A 23083-nucleotide genomic window follows, 5' to 3' on the forward strand; every position below is an offset into this window, starting at 1 on the left:
AGGAATTTTGAGAGAAAGATACTCTCATGCTTCTTTGATCCTAATGTACTAAATTACTACACGTCAATGCATACTTAGCATATGTGTTAGCTCTAGCACAGAGTAATAGCATCCCTTTCTAAAATGTGCTGCAAAGCAATTGTATAACACCAGAAAATGTATTAAAATGACTGAACACAGGTAATACCATTGCACTTATAATAAATATGCCTTTGCATCGCATTTAAAATTTGGGTGAGGAACATACTGAGGTCAAAATGGAACTGATAATTCACCTACACTGCTACAATTCTGAACTGCACAGCAAACACCAACACACTTTCAAATGCCATCTCTTCCAATAACTTTAGAAAAACGATTTCAAATTCTGAAAATAAGCGCTGTAATTGTCTCAAAAACCAGAAAGCAAATTGAAGGTAATTTGCTTTCAAAAGAATGGACAGATGTTGTTTCGAATTTTAGAAGGGGCAGAACACTAATAAACTTAAAGCAGCTTGATTTTTCATGGACTGTCAGTATTTTGACTGCAGTTTCCTTTCCCCATTTCCTTTCGATGAAGTGTATGTGGAATGTGACCCAACTTCCCTCCTACTGTATCTATACATTCAGCCTTCACCTTGGCAGTCCTGTGATTTGATTTTATGTCAAGCTGTCAATCATAGCCTAAGACACAATGAGAACATGGAGCCTGTGGGATCCTGATTGTCTGCAGCAGACTTCCTCCCACTGCTGCAGTTGCTTGTGTTGAGGGAGGGCTGTGGTGCATTGATGTGGTTTTTCCACTCATCGGGCTATCATTAAAGCTGTATCCTTTGTAAGTCCACCACTTCCACCAACTACTACACCTCAAAGAAAAAAGCTAAGTAAACCAAAGGCAACCTGGCAATGCAAAAGAATAACACAAGAGTCGAAAATAAGATGACCGGTTATTCTGCTAAATTAAATTAACAGCATTAACACCAGAAGGACATCTCTTCGTGTTAATTTAGCAATAAACTGTATTAAAGAAACAGAAGAATGTGATTAATGAATTATATTACAGTAAACCACAAGTTTAACACTTGGTTAGGGCAGACAAAGATCTGAAATAGCGTGTCCTGAACACTCTGCTACATATCTGCTGTGGTACATCTGTGCTGCTATAGATGCTCTGGGTGACACCGTGAAGTTTTGTGAGGCACTCAGGAGGGGAAGCAGGTCAATTTTAGTATATTTTCCATTTTCTACAACCAATTATCCTCTATAGTATGATGATGTCATCAATCACACAGACCATTTACAAACCTGGCAGAAATATCCTGGAACTTGCTCATTTAGAAACTCAACTAATTACAGTTGAATCTTGAACTTAATTTCAAGTGCAATCTATCAATGATAGGTTTAACTCATTCGTTACCTACAGACTTCAGCTGCACATCACTCTCAGTTTGCTGGGTGAACCATTTCAAAATTACTTTGTTAGCGAGAGGAGGGGCCGTTAGGCAGTCCGATTTAATTTTCTGAATACCAATTTTTACTTGCATAGAGATTTCTCTACCAAATAATAACACTGGCAAAATGAATGTGCAGATTCCTAATGCTGAATACAAATGATCCCCTCTTTACAGTACCTACTAAACTGTGTACACCAGGATCATTCTGATTTTATTCAAAATGGATTCTGAAAGCCAGCAGCTATGGAAGATCTACTAGAATCCTCTTAGCTTTGCAAAGACTTTGGGGTCTTAATCTTGTCATTTGCAAAGTGGACTGCGCTGGAAAATTGGATGTATTCCATTTTATTGAATTTCTGTAAACAGGGCATTGCAGAAATCAACTTTGTTCATTAGCATGTGTTTCTCTGCATGAATCATATTCTTCTCAGATTTGTATTCAGGTAATAGCTTCCACTGCAGTTTTCACAGGCCTAGTCAAAGGTGAGACATGTTAAGCAGCAAGTAGAAATAAGGTTGAGGTATTACAGTGTTGTGTTGTTCTGACCTACATGGGAAAAAGACATTTTGGGAGCATTTGGAGATCTTTAGAAAAAGCAGTAAGGGGAAGGGAAGGGTTTTACTTACTAAAAGGATCCCTGCTGTGTTTCTAATGTAAAAGAGCTACTGAACACTGACACTCTATTTCCTACAGTTTGGAATATTGGTATGTGCACCGTTAAAGTTTCCAATTGTTGACTCTTTTTTTAAAAAAATGTGATTCTTAATTTGAGGTTATTACACAGTAACTTTACTGTAAAAATATGTGAAATTTGCTTGGTTGATTCCTTCTAATTTTTAATGTGTGGCTGTGATTCATTTCTAATCATTACAAATGCACAATTGCTCATTAACCTTACTGCCCAATTAACTACATATACAGACAGAGCAAGCAGTGTACTGATTTTGCTTGTTGCTGTTTCGATGAGTGCGGCAGACCATTTTGTATGCTCTAATTAGTTATACATAGACACTGCAACAAGCTGCCACCAACTACCTCATGCTGCTTGATTAACCGCCAAGTCACTGATGTCAGGCTGAGACCATGACTATAGGTTCACGTCAAGATTCAGACTCCCTTTTTACAGACAGATGAAAGAACTCCAAGCAGTTGGAAAACTATAAGCCATGTCCTCTCTTTATTCATGCATTCTGCTACAAGTTTGCATTATTTTGATAAGAAAGTACCAGATTCAACACAGCAGCTTTTCAGAGACTAATATATCTATACAAAAGCATATAAATGAGCCCATATGGTAATCCAAAGTTAATAGATCGACCCTATAGAAACACACATACCTTTGTTTAGACAGATAGCGGAATTTTATTTTGTATCAGTTGATGAGAGAAACATGACAGGGTCCAGCAAATACATTCTCAAAACATTATCTGTCCAATTGACTTTTTCAGCCATAATATATTTAGTAAAGCATTGCCACCTAATTTTGGTAGCTTGGTGGTGCGTGGTACTTTAAAAATTAAAGATTACTGCACACAGAATTAGCAAATATATCTATCCTCAGGGCAGTTAAGCATTTCAAAGCAACACAGCTTCCATTACTAAAACTAAATGGTGCATGAAATCTTAAATTCCACTCGTTATAAACCATTTTAACACACTTTTATTGAAATTAAATAGCTGTACTAGAAGCAGTAAAGAGATACAGCTCATCCCACTAATGGCCTTGTTTTGCTTTAACTGTCCACAATTCATCCGTAGAAAAATTCCAGGTTTTCTTTGGCACTCAAGCCATTGAGCAATGTCATAAGAGACAGCTTATGGTCGTATGATATCATATCACAGAAATATAAATCACAATGCAGGCAGCAACAACAAAGAGAAAAGGTTACACAACTGACGTTCTTTATTTTAAGGGTCACCACCTATTAAAATATCGAGCGTTAAAAGGACCTTCTTTCTCCCACTGCAGCTTATTCTCCCCATCAGCTTTTTTATGCTTCTTGGCTAATATAAAATGATGAATTCTTAGATTTATTTTGACCCTGACTTTCTATTTTTATTCAATTCATTTTTTTGCTGCATAAGTACAAAGCAATAAGTATCTAACACTTTGAAGCAGATAAGTAATAAAAGCTTTTAACTAAATCACACCCACGTTAATATTCTAGAAAGGTCAGACCCTTGAGCGTCACCAACAGTCCAAGTGTCAGCATTCAATCCATTTCTGTTCACTTTGCCTTTAAGCTCATAAACTACATCACTCTAGATTATATATACAAAAATAACCTTTAAAATTGTTCATTAATAAAAGTGGCTTGACACTTTCATTTTTCATTTTAAGTACTCTTTTTGAGTAAATATAGAACTTACAGGGGAGGGAAGATGTTTAAAATCTACCACATAGCACAGACTAATCAATTAAAGCTTGAATGTACTCCTCTCTTAGACATTGTGATTTTGTTTGTAGAATTCTTAGCACTAGTTCTGGTACACTGCAAAAAAGACATGCTGCTTGGTATTAGTAACTTGAATATATTTCTAGTCCACTTAGCTCAGACAATTTGATTAAGACTAACAAAGCATCCAACTTGCTCATGATGGCTTCTAGTTAATTTTAAATATGGAAAAACTGCATCAATAAGTCTCTGAACTGACAGCTTTTTTTTAGCTTGAAAAGACTCTACAGTATAGAAGGAAAGCTGCTTACAAGTTATGGTGAAATTATAACTGTATTCATTATACTTTATTATGATTTCACTACAACTAGAAACATCAGAAATTTTCACTACAGTTTTAAATCAGTCATAACTGATGAAGGGAAAGTCAATTGTGTCTGTATGAAGTGTACACCACTAGAAGGGCCACTTCAATCCATTGCATTTTCATTAAAATTTGAATTTGGAAATTAAAATGATCAATTTGAAGATAATAATTTGCATGTTCTTGATCTGGAGTGGGTTGGGGGCGTAGGGAGAAGGAGGTATAGAAATACAGCTTTAATGGGCTGGATTTTACATTGGGTTTCATGGCGGTGGGGGTGAGAAGGGGGGTGGGGTGGGGGGGGGGGGGGGCGGAGCGGCCAGAAAATGCCTCTGGAAGCGGGCCGCCACGCACCCCAACACCGTGAGGGCCCAGCCCGATAATAGCGGCGGCGGTGAGGCCTCGTGGCTGCACCCCGCCCCTCCACTACGCGCCCCCCACCACTGGCTGACAGAACTGACATTTAAATATTTAAATAAATTAAAATAAGTGAATTAATTAATCTTCCATCGCCTAATGATGTCCCGCCACAATCTACAGCCTGGTGGCCGGCACTGCCGCGCATTCGAATCCCCATCCGGGGAAACGAGGTTCAACACTGGTGGTGAGGGCTGGGGGAGTTACGTTTTTCAGTGCTGGGGGGGGGGGGGGGGGGGGAGCGGGGGAACCAGGGTCAAATTAGCGTCATGGGTGTAGGCGATGATGGAAAGGGTTGTAGTTGAAAGTTTGTGCAGTCTGTGGGGCGGGTAGGTCAGATGGTAAAGGTAGGAGTTTAGGTGGGGGTGGGCAAATAATTAATTTAATTGTTATGGGGGGCGGAGAGGGGTAAAAGTGGTATTCATTTATTTTAATTCCATTTCCCTTTAAATATTTAAATTTTCAGTAAGGCTGACAGCCTTTTAAAAATGGCATCAGTGCCTGTGCACAGGCAGCTGGCACCATTGGCAGGGAAGGACAGCCCACCCCCTCCACATGATCGGGGATGGGTTGGCAGCTCACCCCAGCTATTTAAATAAGCTGCTGCATTGAAGATTGCGGTGGCTCTGCGACATGCCGCCGTTTTTATCGCCCCCCCACCCCCGGCTGAAAATCTAGCCCAATGTTTGTTTTTTTGTTGCTTTGCTACATTTTGGCATGTCTAGATCAGATATTGAAAGTGCATTGGGAACTCATTGAGGTTTGTGGTCCTGTTTCCATGGCTCTGTATTCTGCTGCAGCTATGAGATATGATTTTGTTTGAAAAAAAACTCTCATTATAACACAGCTTTCAATTAAAGTTGCTTTGTGAAGGTGTTTTTGGTCATATTCTAGGAAGTATTGACTTGTTCTGAATGAGTGGGTTTCAGAATGTTGTTAATTTGTTGGGAAGGCTTTACAGATACAACATTTGACCACACATTGAATTTCACAAGTTAAGCGTAGAGCACTTATTGTCAGAACATGATCAACACAGACTCTATCACTTTTGCACAAGACCACTTTTCATGGCATCTGTGAACAAAAGAACATTGCTACTAACCATGTGTTCTTCACCAATGTGCTTACCAGAATTCCAGTGAGAATGAAAGAAGCATGGATGGTTCCTGAATATGTAGCATCCATCAGAAGAAAGGTAATGTTGCAACTGAGGGGGATGTTGAGAGAGGTTCATGGGAGAGAGAGGAGGTGGTAGGGAGAAAACCTGAGTCAAGACTTCCATCTCTTAGAGCATTATGGACTCAACAAGCACAGAGCACTGCTTCAGGGGTAATTTGGGTTCCTTGTCATTATCTAGGTGACTAATAGAGAGGAAGTGTGACAAAATTGACTCATTCACTCAACTAAAGTTCGCTTTCAGATATGACCATGTGCAGCTCTGTTCAAAAGTATTAACGTCAGCCATTTCCTTTCTTAGATGCCAATTCATCGTACATTTGTTTGTGACTGTATTAGTTTGCAACACAAAAGGTTCCCGATGAGCATGATGAACTTGTTTTAAAAATCTAACTATAAATGGGAATTTAATCAAAAAAATAAAAAACAGTGAGTGCCTGCAAATAAATATGACAAAGAAGGATGGAGAGGCAAAACCACTAATTATTGCTTTTGTGGCTTTTGTGGTTGGGCACCGAAATTCAAAAATGAGTACTCAGTGGGTTATTCTGGCAACGAGACATTGGTTAAGCAATCATGGACATACACGTGCACTTTATTGCCAAGTTAATGTTGAAGCCATCAACTGTACAGTGCTTTCACAATTTACCACAGCAGTGCCCATAGTGAAGTCTAATATTCCTATTCAACTATACTTCAAAAAGCTTTTACATTGTAGTTCTCTTATTAATTTTAATAGCAGAATGTTATGCCAAATAATGTACTCTTTGTATATAGTTCCCACTTATCAATACTGAAGCCTCACACTAATATGTTACCAAGGCAAATTCAATTGATAATTGAGCATGACTTCAGCATTCAAGAGAGGGGACAGGGATGAGATAGCTCAGCAAAGTCTTGAATTACTGCTCTTCTTTCATGAGTGGTACATAAATCATAATTATCAACCACCATAGGGATGAATACATTTATGAGAGATTAAGCGAAGGTGCAATGTTTAATGGTAAAGTGCAATCCATTGGATTGCCAAAAATCCAAAACATCATCAAGACAGATGCCTGTAGGATGCCTCTCAGTACTGCATCTCCAGTGAAGTGTGAAGGCACTCTCAGTCAAAGCATGTTCAATTCAGTAGAGCATCCGTCCCCTCTAAATCACTCACCGTCACCAATGACATATTTGTTTACTGTAAGGAAGGGAATGATCGCTGGGATCTTAACATGGTCTATAAAATTGACTGTAAAATTCTGTGCAGCTGCACGCTGTCGAGTTGATAATTCACACGTGTGAATAGTCAAGTTTACTTTTAAATCACTCTTGCATGGACAACTCAGGTCATCCATTACTACAATGGAAGAAAGCTGATAAGTTAATGGAGAATAGTCAGTGCTGTAGTCTTTCATAGAACTCTTCCACTTTCCACACTAAACCCAATGCCCCTCAAAAGTTTAACCTGGGAGCTCAGCAGAGAAAATTAATTTGCTGCCAAGCCCATCTGATGAGAAAAGGTTGGTTAATTGTGGAAAATAGCTTTGCTTCATCTTTTAAAATCCTACAGGAATGTCATCTATTTCCAAAATGTTTCTACTCTTAAGTTCTTCTACTGATCACAATATTTAACATGCAAGCGTCACCATCACTTAAGCAGGAAGACTTCCATAGCAACACAGCACAATATAGAACAGTACAGCAGCATAATCAATCATGCTGTTGTGAGCCATCACTTGTCCTAGAAATACAGTGAGCCAGTGGAAGCCAGGTTAGGATTCACGTTGGAAGCAAAGTTCCATAGTGCTTTTGTGGGGGTGGGGGCAGGGGAGGGGGGTGTGGCGGTGGTGTGTAGTGATTATTGTTTGAAAAGAAGAAAATATGTTAGCTTTGCCTCCCGATTTCACACTATCAGTTGCTGTTCTCTGGTATACAGGTTTAGAGAAGTGGCATTGCACTAATGCAATGGATCCAGAACATTCCCAAATTTAGCCAAAGAATGATTGGAATAGTGCCCACCTGCTGCTGGTGGAGGAAGGCCGGGTCCCTTGAGCTGAGTCCAACAAACTGCCGGTTGGCTGGGGGTGTACCTGAACCTGTGTAGGCTGATTAGAAACAAAGATAGAAATTAGACTCAAGGCAATAGACCTTTCGATATCATTGTAATATATAAGCCTTCCATTGCATTATTAAAGCAAAATTTTGTGTATGGCAAACCATTCAGATAAGGGGGCAGAATATACTTTTTAGCTATCGAGAAAAGTCAATCAGCGAGTGCTACCCAAGCCTATTACAATGCTCAAGGTATAATAACTTAGAAATTGCTCTTGGCAATACCAGCAGAAAGAACGCTTTCCGACTCTCTACATTCCATGAGACATTCTCTGTCTGCTGTTTTAGAGTTGTTAATTCATTTTCTTTAATGAGTTAACACCTGCATAAAAATTGCATTCAGTGCAATGTCACTTGAATGTTGCACTCATTAATTTAGCAAAATGAATCTTGTTCCATTAAAGCTTGACATGTCTTAATCCTCAAGACTGCCCTATGCCCTACATTTCACTGAATATTATCATGGTTTAGTCATTGTCAAACTGCATTTCCAAATGTCAGTGCATGGAGTGTTTTTGGTTCTTAGAGCACAATCCAACCTCTCGAGGTTAAAGAAATTGCCTGTCACTGTCTCTGCTAACTGCTGGAGAAGTACCATCAAAGTGAAACAAGGAGAATGTCTTCTTTCAGGAAAACCAACTTTCTGAGCTATTATTTTTTTAAGGGCGGAGAGGATTGGGTGTTTGTACATTAGTTTTGTGATCAAGATGAAGAGTGCATTAAATGCAACTTGTGAGCAGTGTTTTTGAAGTAGAAACGGCTCATTCCATGTTTTTTGTAGATCTGATTCATTCGCATATATAATGGAAGGGAGAGCAAAGTGCCTGCATGGGCCACTTTCTTTCTTGCATGTATTCTTTGTTTAGTTTCTGTTTTTTGAACTTCATCTGGCTTTCCAGCTTTAATTGGCCCTGTCAACATTTATATATCTAGGTAAACTTTGAAGAGGTGTTAGTGTGGCACCACATACAGGTGATAGAAAATGAATAGGTCACATTAACAAGCAGAACCAATGGATTTAGGGCCTTTGGAACAGTTCTTAACAGAGTACCAATGGTTAGATTTTACCAGTGCCGTGCACTGAGTGTGACTTGGTAAAATCTACCTTTTAGCATTTAAGGTAGCATTTAAAAAGACAAAGTAAGAGAATGAAAACAGAATGGAAATAAATGAAAGAAATTTCAACGTATGAAAGAAAAATGGAAAGTTGGGGGAAAACAATTTTAGAAACTTAGCAGAAAAAAAAATCTAGACTAAACTTCTTAATCAGTTTATTTCTGCACCAATTTCACCCTTTCTTTTCTGATATTGACTCCCTGCTGGGCCACAGTCCATGGCTGCTGGTTAGCCCCTAGTACCTTGCCCAAGTAGCCAATATTAATGAGTGAGCAAAAATACAAATGCTTAATAAGTGAGTTTTGGCAATGAAGTGTTGACAGACTGGTTAACTACAGGGGGCCGCACAGCCAGGTTCTATCTAGTCTTCACCAGATACCCATATTTCCAGCAGAGTTCACTGAGTAGCAATGAGGAGGAGGAGCCATGGTAAATATTTAATCTCCCTAACTAGGACCTTTCAGGTCAACTGCAAAGCCTCCATCCCATAACTGTGTGATCAGCTAACTGAAGACAGATAGGGGATTGAACTGGGTCCTTGCTGGTCTGTACTGCTCAGTTCTCAGTGGATGTACTTGCTGGAGGAGTTATTACCACTTTTATACTGTCTCCCTTCAGGAATGAAGGAAACTTGCATAAACTATAAGCTCATGTCTGCATGATTTATCTTTTTACTGATTTTGAATCAGAAATCCTTTTATAAATATGCAAGTGATAAATCTCAACACACTCAATTCTTCAGTAGAATTGCCTCATTAAAGCTCATAGCAGAGGTGCTGTGCTTTAAAACAAAAAATATACAATTACGGTACTCAGTGTAAGCTCACCTTTAATTCTTGGGCACAGAACAACTACCTGTAGTCTACATGTGACCAGACACGGGTTTGAACAGCTGAGAAGCTGCAAAGGCACAGCAAATCAATTAGTACACAAGTCGCAGCTGTCTAGAGGTTTTCTCAAAAGAAGACATTGTTCTCTTATTTCATTGCTGACAGTCTCCCACGAAACACATTAGCGAGCCTTTGTTAACTTCACTCAGGGAGAGAGATACAGAACACACTGTGGCAGTTTAACCACAGTACTTGGGAAAGAGATGGCCAATCCCAACACGTTCCAGCACATCTGATTTTCATCATTAGCACAGTCTGAGAGCGCTCTCTTGAAATTTGCTGTGATCAATCAAAGCCCATAATACTGTTTAAACTGTAGGTTGCAGCTGTCACAAACCAAATTTGCTGCAATAATTTATTAATACTGTAAAATCAAAAGTTCATGTATAATTATAACTTGGTCCAATGCTGTCCATTGTTTAGAAAGAGCCAATAAGTTAATGGTCAAATAAGCTGCCCTTCCTGAAATCCATCATGGTGATCCAATCAGCTCTCTTAAATTCTTGTCTCTTTATAGTGCTTGCATAGTTTAGTTTCTGTTTTAATAATGCAAATGAGAGAGATAAACACAAGCCAAAAGAAAACTGTAACAAAATGTATTTAACTCTGAGAAAAATAGTTTTACAGATATTATTCTGTTTACCTCATTACTGTGAATTCTATTCTTGCATCAGGATTTTAGGAGGGAGTGATATAATCACAGGATAACACCTCATCTATTTTAATGGTACTTACTGGATGATGGAGATGATGTTGCCTCACCTTCGGTTGATGTAGTGATGGGTTTAGTGTCTGAAGACATGGCCAGGGTCACCGGTCTGGACATGCCATGATGAGGTGAGGGAGCCAGTACTGAAGTAAAATGACCAGGCACTTTGCCCACTACTTGACCACTACTATTAGGCTGTGAAAAGGAACACAGGAATACAGGTTCAGTATATGGTAAAACTTGTTTGCACAACAGACATTAAGGCAACACATTGTTTTCCAATTGCAGAAATTAAACTCGTAAAAAAGGAAGCGTAATTTTTCAGGGCAGGCAAATGTTTGTCTTGCTGTTGGATGTAAAACACTTTCATTCAATCAATATGCCCTGTCTTACGTCTGAAACTCTCTTCTCCTCAATACATCCTTTTGTGCCTCCAAAAGCTTCCTAAAAAACCTTTCTCTTTTGCGGTCTTCAGTCTCTCCCTTAAATTTTTACTTTCCTTACTTGGCGTCACCTTTCTGCCTCATTCAGTCTCGTGAGATGTTCTTGCATGAGAAGAGTTCTGTATAAATACAATTTGCTGTGCCATTGAAATCATATTAACATATTTTCAAATATATGCAGTCTTTTTGTCAGCTGGACTAGTGCTGCTAATCATGCAAGATAGATTCTACTCACTGTAAATTTTACATCTAACTTGTATGTCTCTCAACCCTTAAGAAACTCATTCTCAACTAGTACTGTACTCATAACTTAAGGACTAAGCCATCCAAAATACATGCTCAGAGATACGAAAACTGGATATTCGGAATGTTGCACCTTCCAAAGCCGAGGCCTCTACCACTTAGAAGAACAAGGTCAGCAGGATCTTGGGAGGACCACTATCTGCAAGTACCTCTCCATGCCACACACCCTTCTGATTTGGAAATATATCATCATGCCTTCACTGTCGCTGGGCCAAAATCCTGGAATTCCCTCCCTAACAGAGTGCACCTGCACTACATGGACTGCAGCTGTTCAAGAAGGCAGCTCAACACCACCTTCTCAAGGGCAACTGGTGCTGGGCAACAAATGCTGACCTTCCCTGCAAGGCCCACATCCCATGAACAAATAAAAAAATTGAGGCATGTAAGACAAATATGTAGAATTAAGCAAATATTCTCAAAGTGTGGAATTCTAACAGTAAAGGTTACTTGTGTCAAAAGAATAGGGCCATTTTGCATTTGGAACAAAGGATTCAACAAGGAAACTGGGGAAAATGTTCATCCAAACGAAGACAATGGATGCACTAGAGAGGGTACAGAGGAGATTTACGAGGATGTTGCCAAGACTGGAAAAATGAAGCTATGAGGAAAGATTGGATAGGCTGCGGTTGTTCTCCTTGGAACAGAGAAGGCTGAGGGGAGATCTGATTGAAATTTACAGAATTGTCAGGGGCCTGGATAGAGTGGATGTGAAGGGCCTATTTACCTTATCAGAGTGGTCAGTGAATAGTGTGCATAGATTTAAAGTATAAAAGGCTTAAAGGGGGAGGAATTCTTAAAATGCATACAGGAGAGCTTTTTGAGCCAGTATGTAGAAAATCCTGCAAGAGAAGGGGCAGTACCGGACCTAATCCTAGGGAATGAAGCCGGACAAGTGGTAGAAGTGTCAGTGGGGGAGCATTTCGGGGATAGTGACCATAACTGTAAGATTTAAGGTAGTTATGGAAAAGGACAAAGATGGACCAGAAATAAAGGTACTGAATTGGGGGAAGGCCGATTTTAATATGATAAAACAGAATCTGGCCAAAGTGGACTGGGAGCAGCTACTTGTAGGAAAGTCTACATCACTCAGTGGGAGTCATTCAAAGAGGAAATTGTGAAAGTTCAGAGCCAATATTTACCCGTTAAGGTGAAGGGTAGGATTAACGGGCCCAGGGAACCCTGGACGTCAAAGGATATAGAGGATTGGATCAGGGAAAAAAGGGAGGCTTATGGCATATCCCAAGTGCTGAAAACAGCGGAGGCACTAGAGGGGTATAGAAAATGTAGGGTGGCACTTAAAAAAGTAATTAGGAGAGCGAAGAGGGGGCATGAAAAAATACTGGCAGGCAAGATAAAGGAAAATCCTAAGGCGTTTTATAAGTATATTAAGGGTAAGAGTACAGCCCATTCGGGACCAACGTGGTAAGCTTTGTGTGGAGCCGGAGGACATAGGTGAGGTTTTAAATGATTACTTTTCATCTGTGTTCACTATGGAGAAGGACGATGTAGGCGTAGAGATCAGGGAGGGGGATTGTGATATACTTGAACATATTAGCATTGAAAGGGAGGATATATTAGCTGTTCTAGCGGGCTTAAAAGTGGATAAATCCTCAGGCCCAGATGAGATGTTATGTGAGGCAAGGGAGGATATAGCAGGGGCTTTGACACAAATTTTCAAATCCTCTCTGGCCATGGGAGAGGTGCCAGAGGACTGCAGGACAGTGAATGTGGTACCATTATTCAAGAAGGTTAGCAGGGATAAACCAAGTAATTACAGGCCAGTGAGTCTAACATCAGTGGTTGGGAAAATATTGGAAAAAATTCTGAGGGACAGGATTAATCTCCACTTGGAGAGGCAGGGATTAATCAGGGATAGTCAGCATGGCTTTGTCAGGAGGAGATCATGTTTAACTAATTTGATTGAATTTTCGAGGCAGTGACTAGATGTGTAGATTAGGATAAAGCAGTAGATGCAGTATACATGGACTTCAGTAAGGCTTTTGATAAGGTCCTGCATGGGAGATTGGTTCAGAAGTTAAGAGCCCATGGGATCCAGGGCCTTTTGGCAAATTGGATCCAAAATTGGCCTTGTGGCAGGAGGCAGAGGATAATGGTTGAGGACTGTTTTTGCAATTGGAAGCCTGTGATAAGTGGTGTACCACAGGGATCGGTGCTGGGACCCTTGCTGTTTTTAGTGTACATTAATGATTTAGACGGGAATATAGGAGGTATGATCAGTAAGTTTGCAGATGACACGAAAATTGGTGGTGTTGTAAATAGTGAGGAGGAAATCCTTAGATTACAGGGAGATATAGATGGGCTGGTAAGATGGGCGGAGCAGTAGAAAATGGAATTTAATCCTGAAAAGTGTGAAGTAATGCATTTTGGGAGGACTAACAAGGCAAGGGAATATACAACGAAGCTAGAGAGGGTGCAGAAAAGATTCACAAGGATGTTGCCTGGTTTGGAGGGCATGAGTTATAAAGAGAGATTGGATAGGCTGGGTCTGTTTTCCCTGGAGTGAAGGAGGCTGAGAGGGGACATGATAGAGGTATTTAAAATTATGAGAGGCATAGATAGGGTAGATAGCCAGAGTCTGTTTCCCATGGTAGGGGTGACTAAAACTAGAGGGCATAGATTTAAGGTGAGAGGGAGGAGGTTTAAAGGGGATTAAAGGGGTAAATTTTTCACACAAAGAATAGTGGGTATCTGGAATGAGCTGCCTGAGGAGGTGGTGGAGGCAGGAACAGTAGCAACATTTAAGAGGCATCTGGACAGGTACTTGAATGAGCAAGGCATAGAGGGATATGGAATTAATGCAGGCAGGTGGGATTAGTATAGATAGGCATTATGGTCAGCATGGATGCGGTGGGCCGAAGGGCCTGTTTCTATGCTGTACGACTCTATGACTCTATTAGAGGGGAGATGAGGAAATTTGTTTTTTGGCCACTGCAAACACGATGGGCCGAGTGGCCTCTTTCTGTGCCATAATCTTTCTATGATTCTAGCGTGAATAAACCTTTATGCTTAATGACACTATGGCAGTATAGTTAAGACCTCTAGTACTTGCTTACATAAATCCTGTCACGTATAAACATATCTCTCTGTCATTATGTTATACCTGAAGTAAACCCAGCTCTAAAAACGATTAGCTGGATGTTTCATCAAGGAAGGAAAATACGAAACAAAAAGTAAATGTGAGGGAGAGAGAGACCGAGAATAAGAAAGAGAGAATGGAAGAGATAGTGGAAGGAAGGAAAGAAGAGCAATGTAGTCAGCTGGGAAATGATTGAAGTGATCTCTCTTCACTTTGACGACCCTGAAATTTCACAAACGAGTCTACATAATTCAAGACTGTTGGTAGCATGTTCAAACTCGGGTAGAGACCTCCACACAACTGATATCATGCTAGAGCAAGGTGCAACATAAAGATTTTACTATTAAAATTCAGAAAAAACAGTCCATTACAAATCATAGGGGTATTACAGAATGTATTAGCAGGTATTCTTTGAATGAAAACCTGAAACTTCACAACATTGAACTTAAAATCAGGGTCGGTTTGGATATGGAAACTCAAGTGTTGATCTATGATTTATAATGCACTCATCCTTCTTCACGACAAGAAATAATGCACTTAGAAGAGTTTTCAGAAAATTGATCTGAAAACAAAGGCAATGTAAGGTAAAACTTTTTTACACAGCAAGCATGGAATATACTGCCTGAAAGGATGGGGGAGGCAGATTCAATCTTTCAAAAGAGAATTGGATAAGCCCCAGAATGGGGAACATCTGCAGGGCTGTGAGGAAAGGGCAGGGGAGTAGAAACAGCTAAATTGCTCTTGAAAAGAGCCAGAACAGACTCAACAGGTGGAACGGCCTTCTTCAGTGCTGTGATTCTATGACTGAAATATTATACAAAATAAAACGGGTGGGTGGAGCACAAAATTCACCAGAATAAAGAAGGTTAGAGGTGATCTGAGGTATTCATAAATATTTAAGTTTTTGATAAAGCAAATCATAAAATACAATTTCCCCTGATCAGTGAGTCAGTAACAATGAGGGCACAACATCAACATCATCGCCCAAAGAACAAAAGGACATGTTAAAAGAAATATTATTCGTACAGAGGGTTGTTGGGATCTAGAGTGCTATACTGGAAATAGTATTAAATAGAATTCAGAAAACCTTAAAGAATAGAATTGGATAAATATTTGTAAAATAAAAAGTTAGAGCAGGGGAATGGGACTAAGTGGAAAGCTTTATCAGAGAGTCCACATAGGCACAATCGGTTTAAAATTCTACAGTTCTATACTGAACTAAATTAAAGTAGCAATTTAACTGGTCACTCTAGTTATAATTTTTTCTTTCACAAACGCTTTAGGCAGGATTGAGTCTTTAACCCTTGACAGTTGGGGTGGAGTCGCTGATTTCTTGCAACATTTTTCCAAAAGGGATAACATCCAAATTATTCTCTGGATTTGGTAATAAAAGCCTTCCAGAATGTGAGTCGCAATGCAAACTGAAAATTACCGAATACTGAAAATTAACTGCAGTTACTTTCTCACTTCACTCAATTAACACATTTCTCAGCTGTGGAATTATCACAAGCTCCCATCAAACTGGATCTATTTATCAATAAAATTGGATGAACAGCCATCTAGTTTCACCGTTTATATCACTTGTAATACAAGAGTTACTAAATGGAACTTCTTAGCCTGTGACCTCCATCTGTTTTCCTTTTTTTCCTTCAAAAATGTAATCCTACCCAGACTGTTGCAGTTACAACAATGACTGAATTTTATAAGGCTCCCCTTTGTGCACAGTGACTTAATTTAGAGTTAATTTATGAAATATTTTAATAAAGTTTTATAGGAAATAAAGGCTAGATTAGCATTGAATTCAATGGCACTTTGCCATTAAACAATTGAAAATATTTAACTCATCCTTCATAATTTCCTCCTGTCGTTTGGTCTAATTACATGTTATAAACTAATATGGAATAGATTTTGCAAACTATTTAACCCACTCATAACTACTGGTAATAGTCACTGCCTTAAGGAATTCTGACCAGTTAGTCCAAATCTTTTTCCTAGTTCCTGTTGAAATGTAATTACAGTAAGACCAAAGCTCAAACTTTAAAGAAAAAATGATTCAGCCAGAACATACTGCTTATAACAACAGACTGGCTATGTATAATTTCTAAAATATCTGTATGTAGAATAATATTATAATAACTTAAAACATAAAAAAGCAGATTCTTTTCACTAAGAATACAAGAAACTTCAAGAGCAGGAAAAAGCTATTAGACTGAACAAGCCTATTCCTTTTCATAGATCAAACCCACCTACAGTTTCCCATCATATGCCCTCTCTTGCCAAAAATGCATCCATCTGAACCCATTCACATGGACTCCTTCAAAGGTCTTCATTGATACTTTATTCCATAAGTTTATTATCCTTTGCATGAAGAATACTCCAACTCTCTCCTTACTCTCAACATCCTCATCATTATCCTTTATCCCCTGGAATTTGAACTTTTCACCACAGTGAACATAATAAGAATGTTTTCACGTCACATGATGCACAGGTCAAGCATCATAACTGCTGGGAAATACTCTTGTCCAATACCATGACATAAAAGCGTAACAAATTTTTTTTTAAAAGCAATCATCTGGGATTAGGAGTTAGAGGAGGGAAGCTAAAAACTTTAGGGTCAAATGACTTAAGCGTTCAGCCAACCTCACTGGAAATAAAATAATAAGCAAAGAAGTTTGCTGTTAAATTTCAAATGATGCTATGTTACAAAATCAAGCAATGACAACAACTTGCAGTTATATAATGATGAGGGTAATAAAATGGGGCAAAAAGTGTCTGTAACCTTACCCAGAAAGAAAACTGATTGAAACTATTACATAATGATGCATATCCGAGAAGAAACCTGTGATTGTATTCAGACCAGATTTCCCAAAAGTAAGTGCCTTCAGATGTTTTATTACATTAAAGGTGCTACATAAATGCAAGTTTTGCTGTTGTTGTAAATACATACAAAGATACAGATAATCACAAGTTAATGTAATTGTAAAGACAAGCTAAACACCAGGACACAGGCCACTGAACAACCACCAGCATTAATTGCCAGAGCGCACACGAACATTGGTTGAAAGGTTGAAGGATCTTTGTACTCCTTCAGCAGCTGTCATAGTTTAGCAATTGATTTCTGCTTTGATTTCTTGAAACCATTTAATCCCATGGCCCAAAAGACATCTACTTGTACTAAGTATATGCCAATAATCATAGCAGCTGATAGTTACATCAAAACTTGTGTCAGCAGCCACCTGGATTGCATGGTCAACTGCCTTTAAAAGCTACCTATTTAGATCTTCTGTCCCCCATCACTCCCCCCACCCCCCACCAACAAAGCCCCTCAAATTAACAACAAATTCCACTCCATGCACTTATCAAAAGAAAAGGCATGAAAAGCTGCAAGTATCTTCTGAGTATGTGGTTTTCTACATTGCAATCAATTTCTATTTTTATGATCTAATGACTCAGAGAAATAAACATGAAATAGTACACCAGCCTGTACTTTCAACACAATTGTTGTAAAATGACAGCCTTTCATTTGTCTATTCAAATGTATAAATTTTCACAATTCAACATGAAGCGACTAACCTGGCTTGTTTGTGGATTGGACGGGCCACAGCCAAGTTGTACAAAGTTCTTTGCCGAGTCCTGAGGGGTAAGATGCGGTGGGTATCTGATTGTTGGGTGCGAGAAGTAACTACTGGGAGCAGGAGGGAGAATGGAGGATGCTGAAAAATGTAGCGGTGAAGGAGGAGGTGGGCTTCTCGTTGAGATGACTAGAAATTGAAAAGAAATGAAAATAATACATTTTCTATACTTTAACATTTCTGCACAATGCTGGTCTCAAGACAACGTTTGCAGTGCTCATATTTTCAGTTTCTATAACAGCCAATACTATCTCTGTGTGCAATATTAGCTTAGTAAAGGATTCTTTATATATCCAGTGGAACATTGACTTAAGGGAGTATAACTTAACACAATAATTATTTTAACACAGCAAACTCTAGTTATCCAATGACTCTCATCCACTAATGTGCAATTAGTTTAATAGATTCGCCATTTTGGCTGATTGAGCCTGTTAAATCTAAAGTGCACTGTTCCTCTTGTTTGATGTCACTATGATGCATTTGTTTGTCCTTTTCACAGAGCCCTTTTAGAGAAGAACTATTCAGAAGAGAATAATTCAAAACTATCTGGGGGAAAAGTAGACACAACCCATCAAGGATTAAACACACAAGATTCAAAGCACTATCTCCTGACAGTAATCATCAATACAGGACCTTCTAGGGGAAAAAAAAACCTCTCATCTTATCTAAAATATGTCATTGGTTTCATTTGATGTTGAGCCTATATGTAGAAAAAGAATAAGTTGATACAATGCCTGGTGCTGCCTATTTCTTTTTTTCCTTATTCTTCCTTCAGCAGAATTGTTTTGTGACTGTGTTATCAAATTCCAGTAGGGATTTAAGCAACAGGAAGTCTATTCCAGAGAGTTTCCTCCCCAAGCTTCTAGAAACAGAATACAGTTCAAAACACAAGTGGACGTGACAGCCAAACTCTGAATATTGACCATTACCAATACTAGAATGCCTTTATTTTGCACTGTTTTACAGTCAAATCAAGTCACATATTCTTGGTTGAAATGAAATCTCCCCAAGCTGATTAAGCAAAAATCTGTACTGGTCAAAAAACACTGTGCATCATCAAAAGGTGCCTGAGAGAATGGTGTATCAACTGTATTTTCCAATTTGTTTGCACTTATTTAATACACAGTACTAAAAAAAGTATGAATTGAATTACCACTGTGTCCTGGGATGCCAGGGTGATGATGCGGTGGGAAAGTGCTCAGTCGTGGTGATGAACCTTGAGGAGATGTGGGGCCACTATACATTGGCTTCTCGTGCTTCTTCATTGTAGGAGATGACATTTCTACCAAGTCATAGATAGAAATATGAAAACAGGTAAATACTTAAATACAGGGTTATTGGACCACCGAAGAAAAGTGCATTGTTTCAATAAAACCCTGCCTTACTGTCAGGAGAACCCACTATTACCAGTCTTGAACTGTTATTGAGAATCACCTCTGCCTGTAATGAACTAAAGTACAAACAAAAGACAGCAAGGGAAGAGAGTTAATAAAGTTCTACCTGGACAACTGTGAAAAGGCAAACAATGCTGGCATTTTCATCAAACATCAAAGTGTCACATTTGAAAGGCACCACATGTGCAGCTGGCTGGCTCACCAATAAATCACAACCCAACATGTACCAATCAACACGGAGGACATGGGGACCCGAAATGCTTTTATTAAATTTCCAAAATATACTTTATTCGTAAAAAACTGTAAAAAAAATACATTACAAAACAGTCCAAAACAGCACCAAGTCAACAATACCAAGAGTGCAAAGGAGATCAGTTTCCCGGGACCCGAAATGCCAATCATGAAGTTTAAAAACTGACAATCCAGAATCTGCCAGCAGTAAGCAGTTTTTCATGACCACAGATGTCTCAAAGCCCTTTACAATCAATGAAATATTTTTTTGAAGTGTAATGCCTGTGGTAATAGGGAAAGGTGACAGTCAATTTGCATACAGCAAGGTTCCACAAACAGCAATTAGATAATGATCAGATAATTTGTTTTAATGGTATTAATTGAGAAATGAATGTTGGCCAGGACATCAGGAGAACTTGTCTGCTCTTTTTTGAATAGTACCGTCGAATCATTTATGTCCACCTGAGAGGGGAGATAGGAATCCCAGTTTAACATCTCAATCGAGAGACGGTGCCTCCATCAATGCAGCACTCCCTCAGTCCTGCACTGGGATGCCAGCCTGGATTATGTGTGCATCTCTGGAGTGTGCCTTAATCATAGAGTTATTGAGTTGTACAGCATAGAAACAGGCCCTTCGGTCCACTGTGTCCATGCCGACCATAATGTCCATCCATACCAATCTCACCTGCCTGCATTAATTCCATATCCCTCTATGCCTTGCTCATTCAAGTACCTGCCCAGATGCCTCTTAAATGTCGCTACTGTTCCTGCCTCCACCACCTCCTCAGGCAGCTCATTCCAGATACCCACTATTCTTTGTGTGAAAAATTTACCCCTTTGATCCCTTTCAAACCTCCTCCCTCCCACCTTAAATCTATGCCCTCTAGTTTTAGTCACCCCGACCATGGGAAACAGACTCTGGCTATCTACCCTATCTATGCCTCTCATAATTTTATATACCTCTATCAGTTCCCCTCTCAGCCTCCTTTACTCCAGGGAAAACAGACCCAGCCTATCCAATCTCTCTTTATAACTCAAGCCCTCCAAACCAGGCAACATCCTTGTGAATCTTTTTTGCACCCTCTCTAGCTTAATCACATCTTTCCTGTAGTGCGGCGACCAGAACTGCACACAGTACTCCAAATGTGGCTTAAGCAACATTACGTACAACTGTAACATGACGTCCCAACTCTTGTACTCAATGCCTCGGCCGATGAAGGCAAGCATGCCATACGCCTTCTTCACCACCCCGTCTACCTGTGTTGCCACTTTCAGGGAACTATGTACTTGCACCCCAAGGTCTCTCTGCTCAACAACACGCCCCAGGGCCCAGCCATTCACTGTATATGTCCTGCCCTGGTTTAACTTCCCAAAATGCATCACTTCATACTTGTCTGCATTAAATTCCATTTGCCACTCCCTTGCCCACTTTCCCAGTTGATCGATATCCTGTTGTAACCTTAGACAACCTTCTTCACTGTCCACTATACCACCAATTTTGGTGTCATCTGCAAACTTACTAATCATGCCCCCTACATTCACATCCAAGTCATTAATATATATGACAAACAACAGATCTCCGGAACTTCTGACTCAGAAGTGAGGGTGCTACAATTGAGCCACAGCTTGTGCCAATTGTGTGAGAATATTAATCTGGGAACAAAGTACTAAAGAAAAGGGAGCCATCATGGTGCACCCCTGCAGAATTAATTTTCTGGTTGGAGAGAAAGCTGATTTTATTGACAAGCCACTCAACAATAGCTGCTGGCCTTTCCACGCCCTGGGGAGGGGGGGGGGGGCATGACAATCAGGCACAGGGTGCCCGATTGAGGGCCGCCCCCGCCTCCCAACCCACCCACGGGACCCAAGATGCCCTCCCCTCCCCCCAAACTACCACTCCAGCCTCACCAGGGAAGGACCGATCCCCCTGGTGAGGTGTGCCCAACTCACTCACTCTCCGGGGTCCATGGTGTCAGCTGGGCTGCAGTCCCAGCAGTGGCCACCACTCCCGGTGGCACTGCTGGGGCTAAGAGCTGCCAGCCCACTAACTGGCCGGCTGCTCACTGAGGCGGGACCTCCTGCCTCAAGCGGGTGGAAGTCCCGCCTCGGGACAATTAAAGCCCGGGGATCCGTAAAATACGGGACGGATCCCCAGGCCAGGCGGAAGCGGGTTTGCCACCGACTTTCACGTCGGTGGCGAATTCCCGTCTGCCCAAGGTAAAACTCAGCCCGATGACTGTGGCTGTAACCTGACTATCAGGACTATGAAGGCAACTCTGAATTTGTTGCTTTGTATGAAAACATCAAAACAAAGTCAGCATGAACTTTAAAACTTTGTCTAAGATAATTTTTACAAAACAAAACTATCTGACTATAGAAAGTCAAGGAATTGTTTACTGATGCAAATAAAGCACATTTCAGTCACAGATTTATTAATTAGAATAACTGAGACTAAGAAATACTTTATCTCAAACACTGATGGGCATGGTTTTTTAAAAACTTTTATCCATAAGCAATGGGAGAGCATAAGAAGAAAATACAGGTGAAAATGTCCGTTCAGTGTCTGCCTCTGCTATTCTACACCGGAATCTATTCCACATGTTTTTTTTTATTTGTTCATGGGATGTGTGCGTCACTGGTCAGGCCAGCATTTATTGCCCATCCCAAATTGCCCTTGAGAAGGTGGTGGTGAGCTGCCTTCTTGAACTACTGCAGTCCATGTGGGGTAGGTATACCCACAGTGCTGTTAGGAAAGGAGTTCCAGGATTTTGAAGGAACGGCGATATAGTTCCAAGTCAGGATGGTGCGTGACTTGGAGGGGAACCTGCAGGTGGCGGTGTTCCCATGAATCTGCTGCCCTCGTCCTTCCAGGTGGTAGAGGTCGCGGGTTTAGAAGATAAAGGATTACATAAAATATACAGGCTAGTTGGCTTAACTATCATCTGCTGGTGTTTATACTCCACGAGTCTCCTCCCATTCCATTTATCACATCACAGCCTTGCATCACATCTTTCTATTCCTTTTTCTTTCATGTACTCATCTAGTTTTCCTTTCGAAAGCATCTAAGGTTCAATCACTTCCTGTGGTAGAGAGTTCCAGGTTCCAACCAGTTTCTGAGTAAAGAAATTTCTCCTTATTTCCTTGTTGGATTTATTAATAACTATCTTACATTTATGGAGCTGAATTTTAGCAGCCCCCCCGACATCGGCGGGGTGGGGGTACATGGAAAATACTTCAGGGAGAGGCCCGCCATGGGCCTCGACACCGGGAAGGCCCCGCCCCATTTACTGGCAGTGGTGAGGACTCCGGGTAGCGCCCTCCACCTGCACTCCCCCCCCACCCCACCACTCGGTGGTGGAGCCTTAATTTAAATATTTAAAT

The 23083-nt window shown here is 40.2% G+C and overlaps 1 protein-coding gene across 12 annotated transcripts in view; it reads right to left on the reverse strand.

Moving 5' to 3' along the window:
* Positions 1 to 23083, reverse strand: part of LOC137369473 (nuclear factor 1 B-type-like) — a 335107-nt gene that overhangs the window by 40816 nt on the left and 271208 nt on the right. For 8 of the 12 annotated variants that reach the window (XM_068030747.1, XM_068030755.1, XM_068030749.1 and 5 more), the window contains 4 exons: positions 19231 to 19359; positions 18019 to 18206; positions 10629 to 10797; positions 7795 to 7880 (listed from right to left, as the gene is read on the reverse strand). In XM_068030747.1, the coding sequence (XP_067886848.1) occupies positions 7795 to 7880; positions 10629 to 10797; positions 18019 to 18206; positions 19231 to 19359 (572 nt within the window). Of the gene's footprint in view, positions 1 to 2808; positions 3927 to 7794; positions 7881 to 10628; positions 10798 to 18018; positions 18207 to 19230; positions 19360 to 23083 lie in introns of those variants that run through there. The other 4 variants (XM_068030745.1, XM_068030746.1, XM_068030752.1 and 1 more) reach the window with 3 other exon arrangements.

This window comes from Heterodontus francisci, chromosome 4 (assembly GCF_036365525.1).
Source record: "Heterodontus francisci isolate sHetFra1 chromosome 4, sHetFra1.hap1, whole genome shotgun sequence".
NCBI lineage: Eukaryota > Metazoa > Chordata > Chondrichthyes > Heterodontiformes > Heterodontidae > Heterodontus > Heterodontus francisci.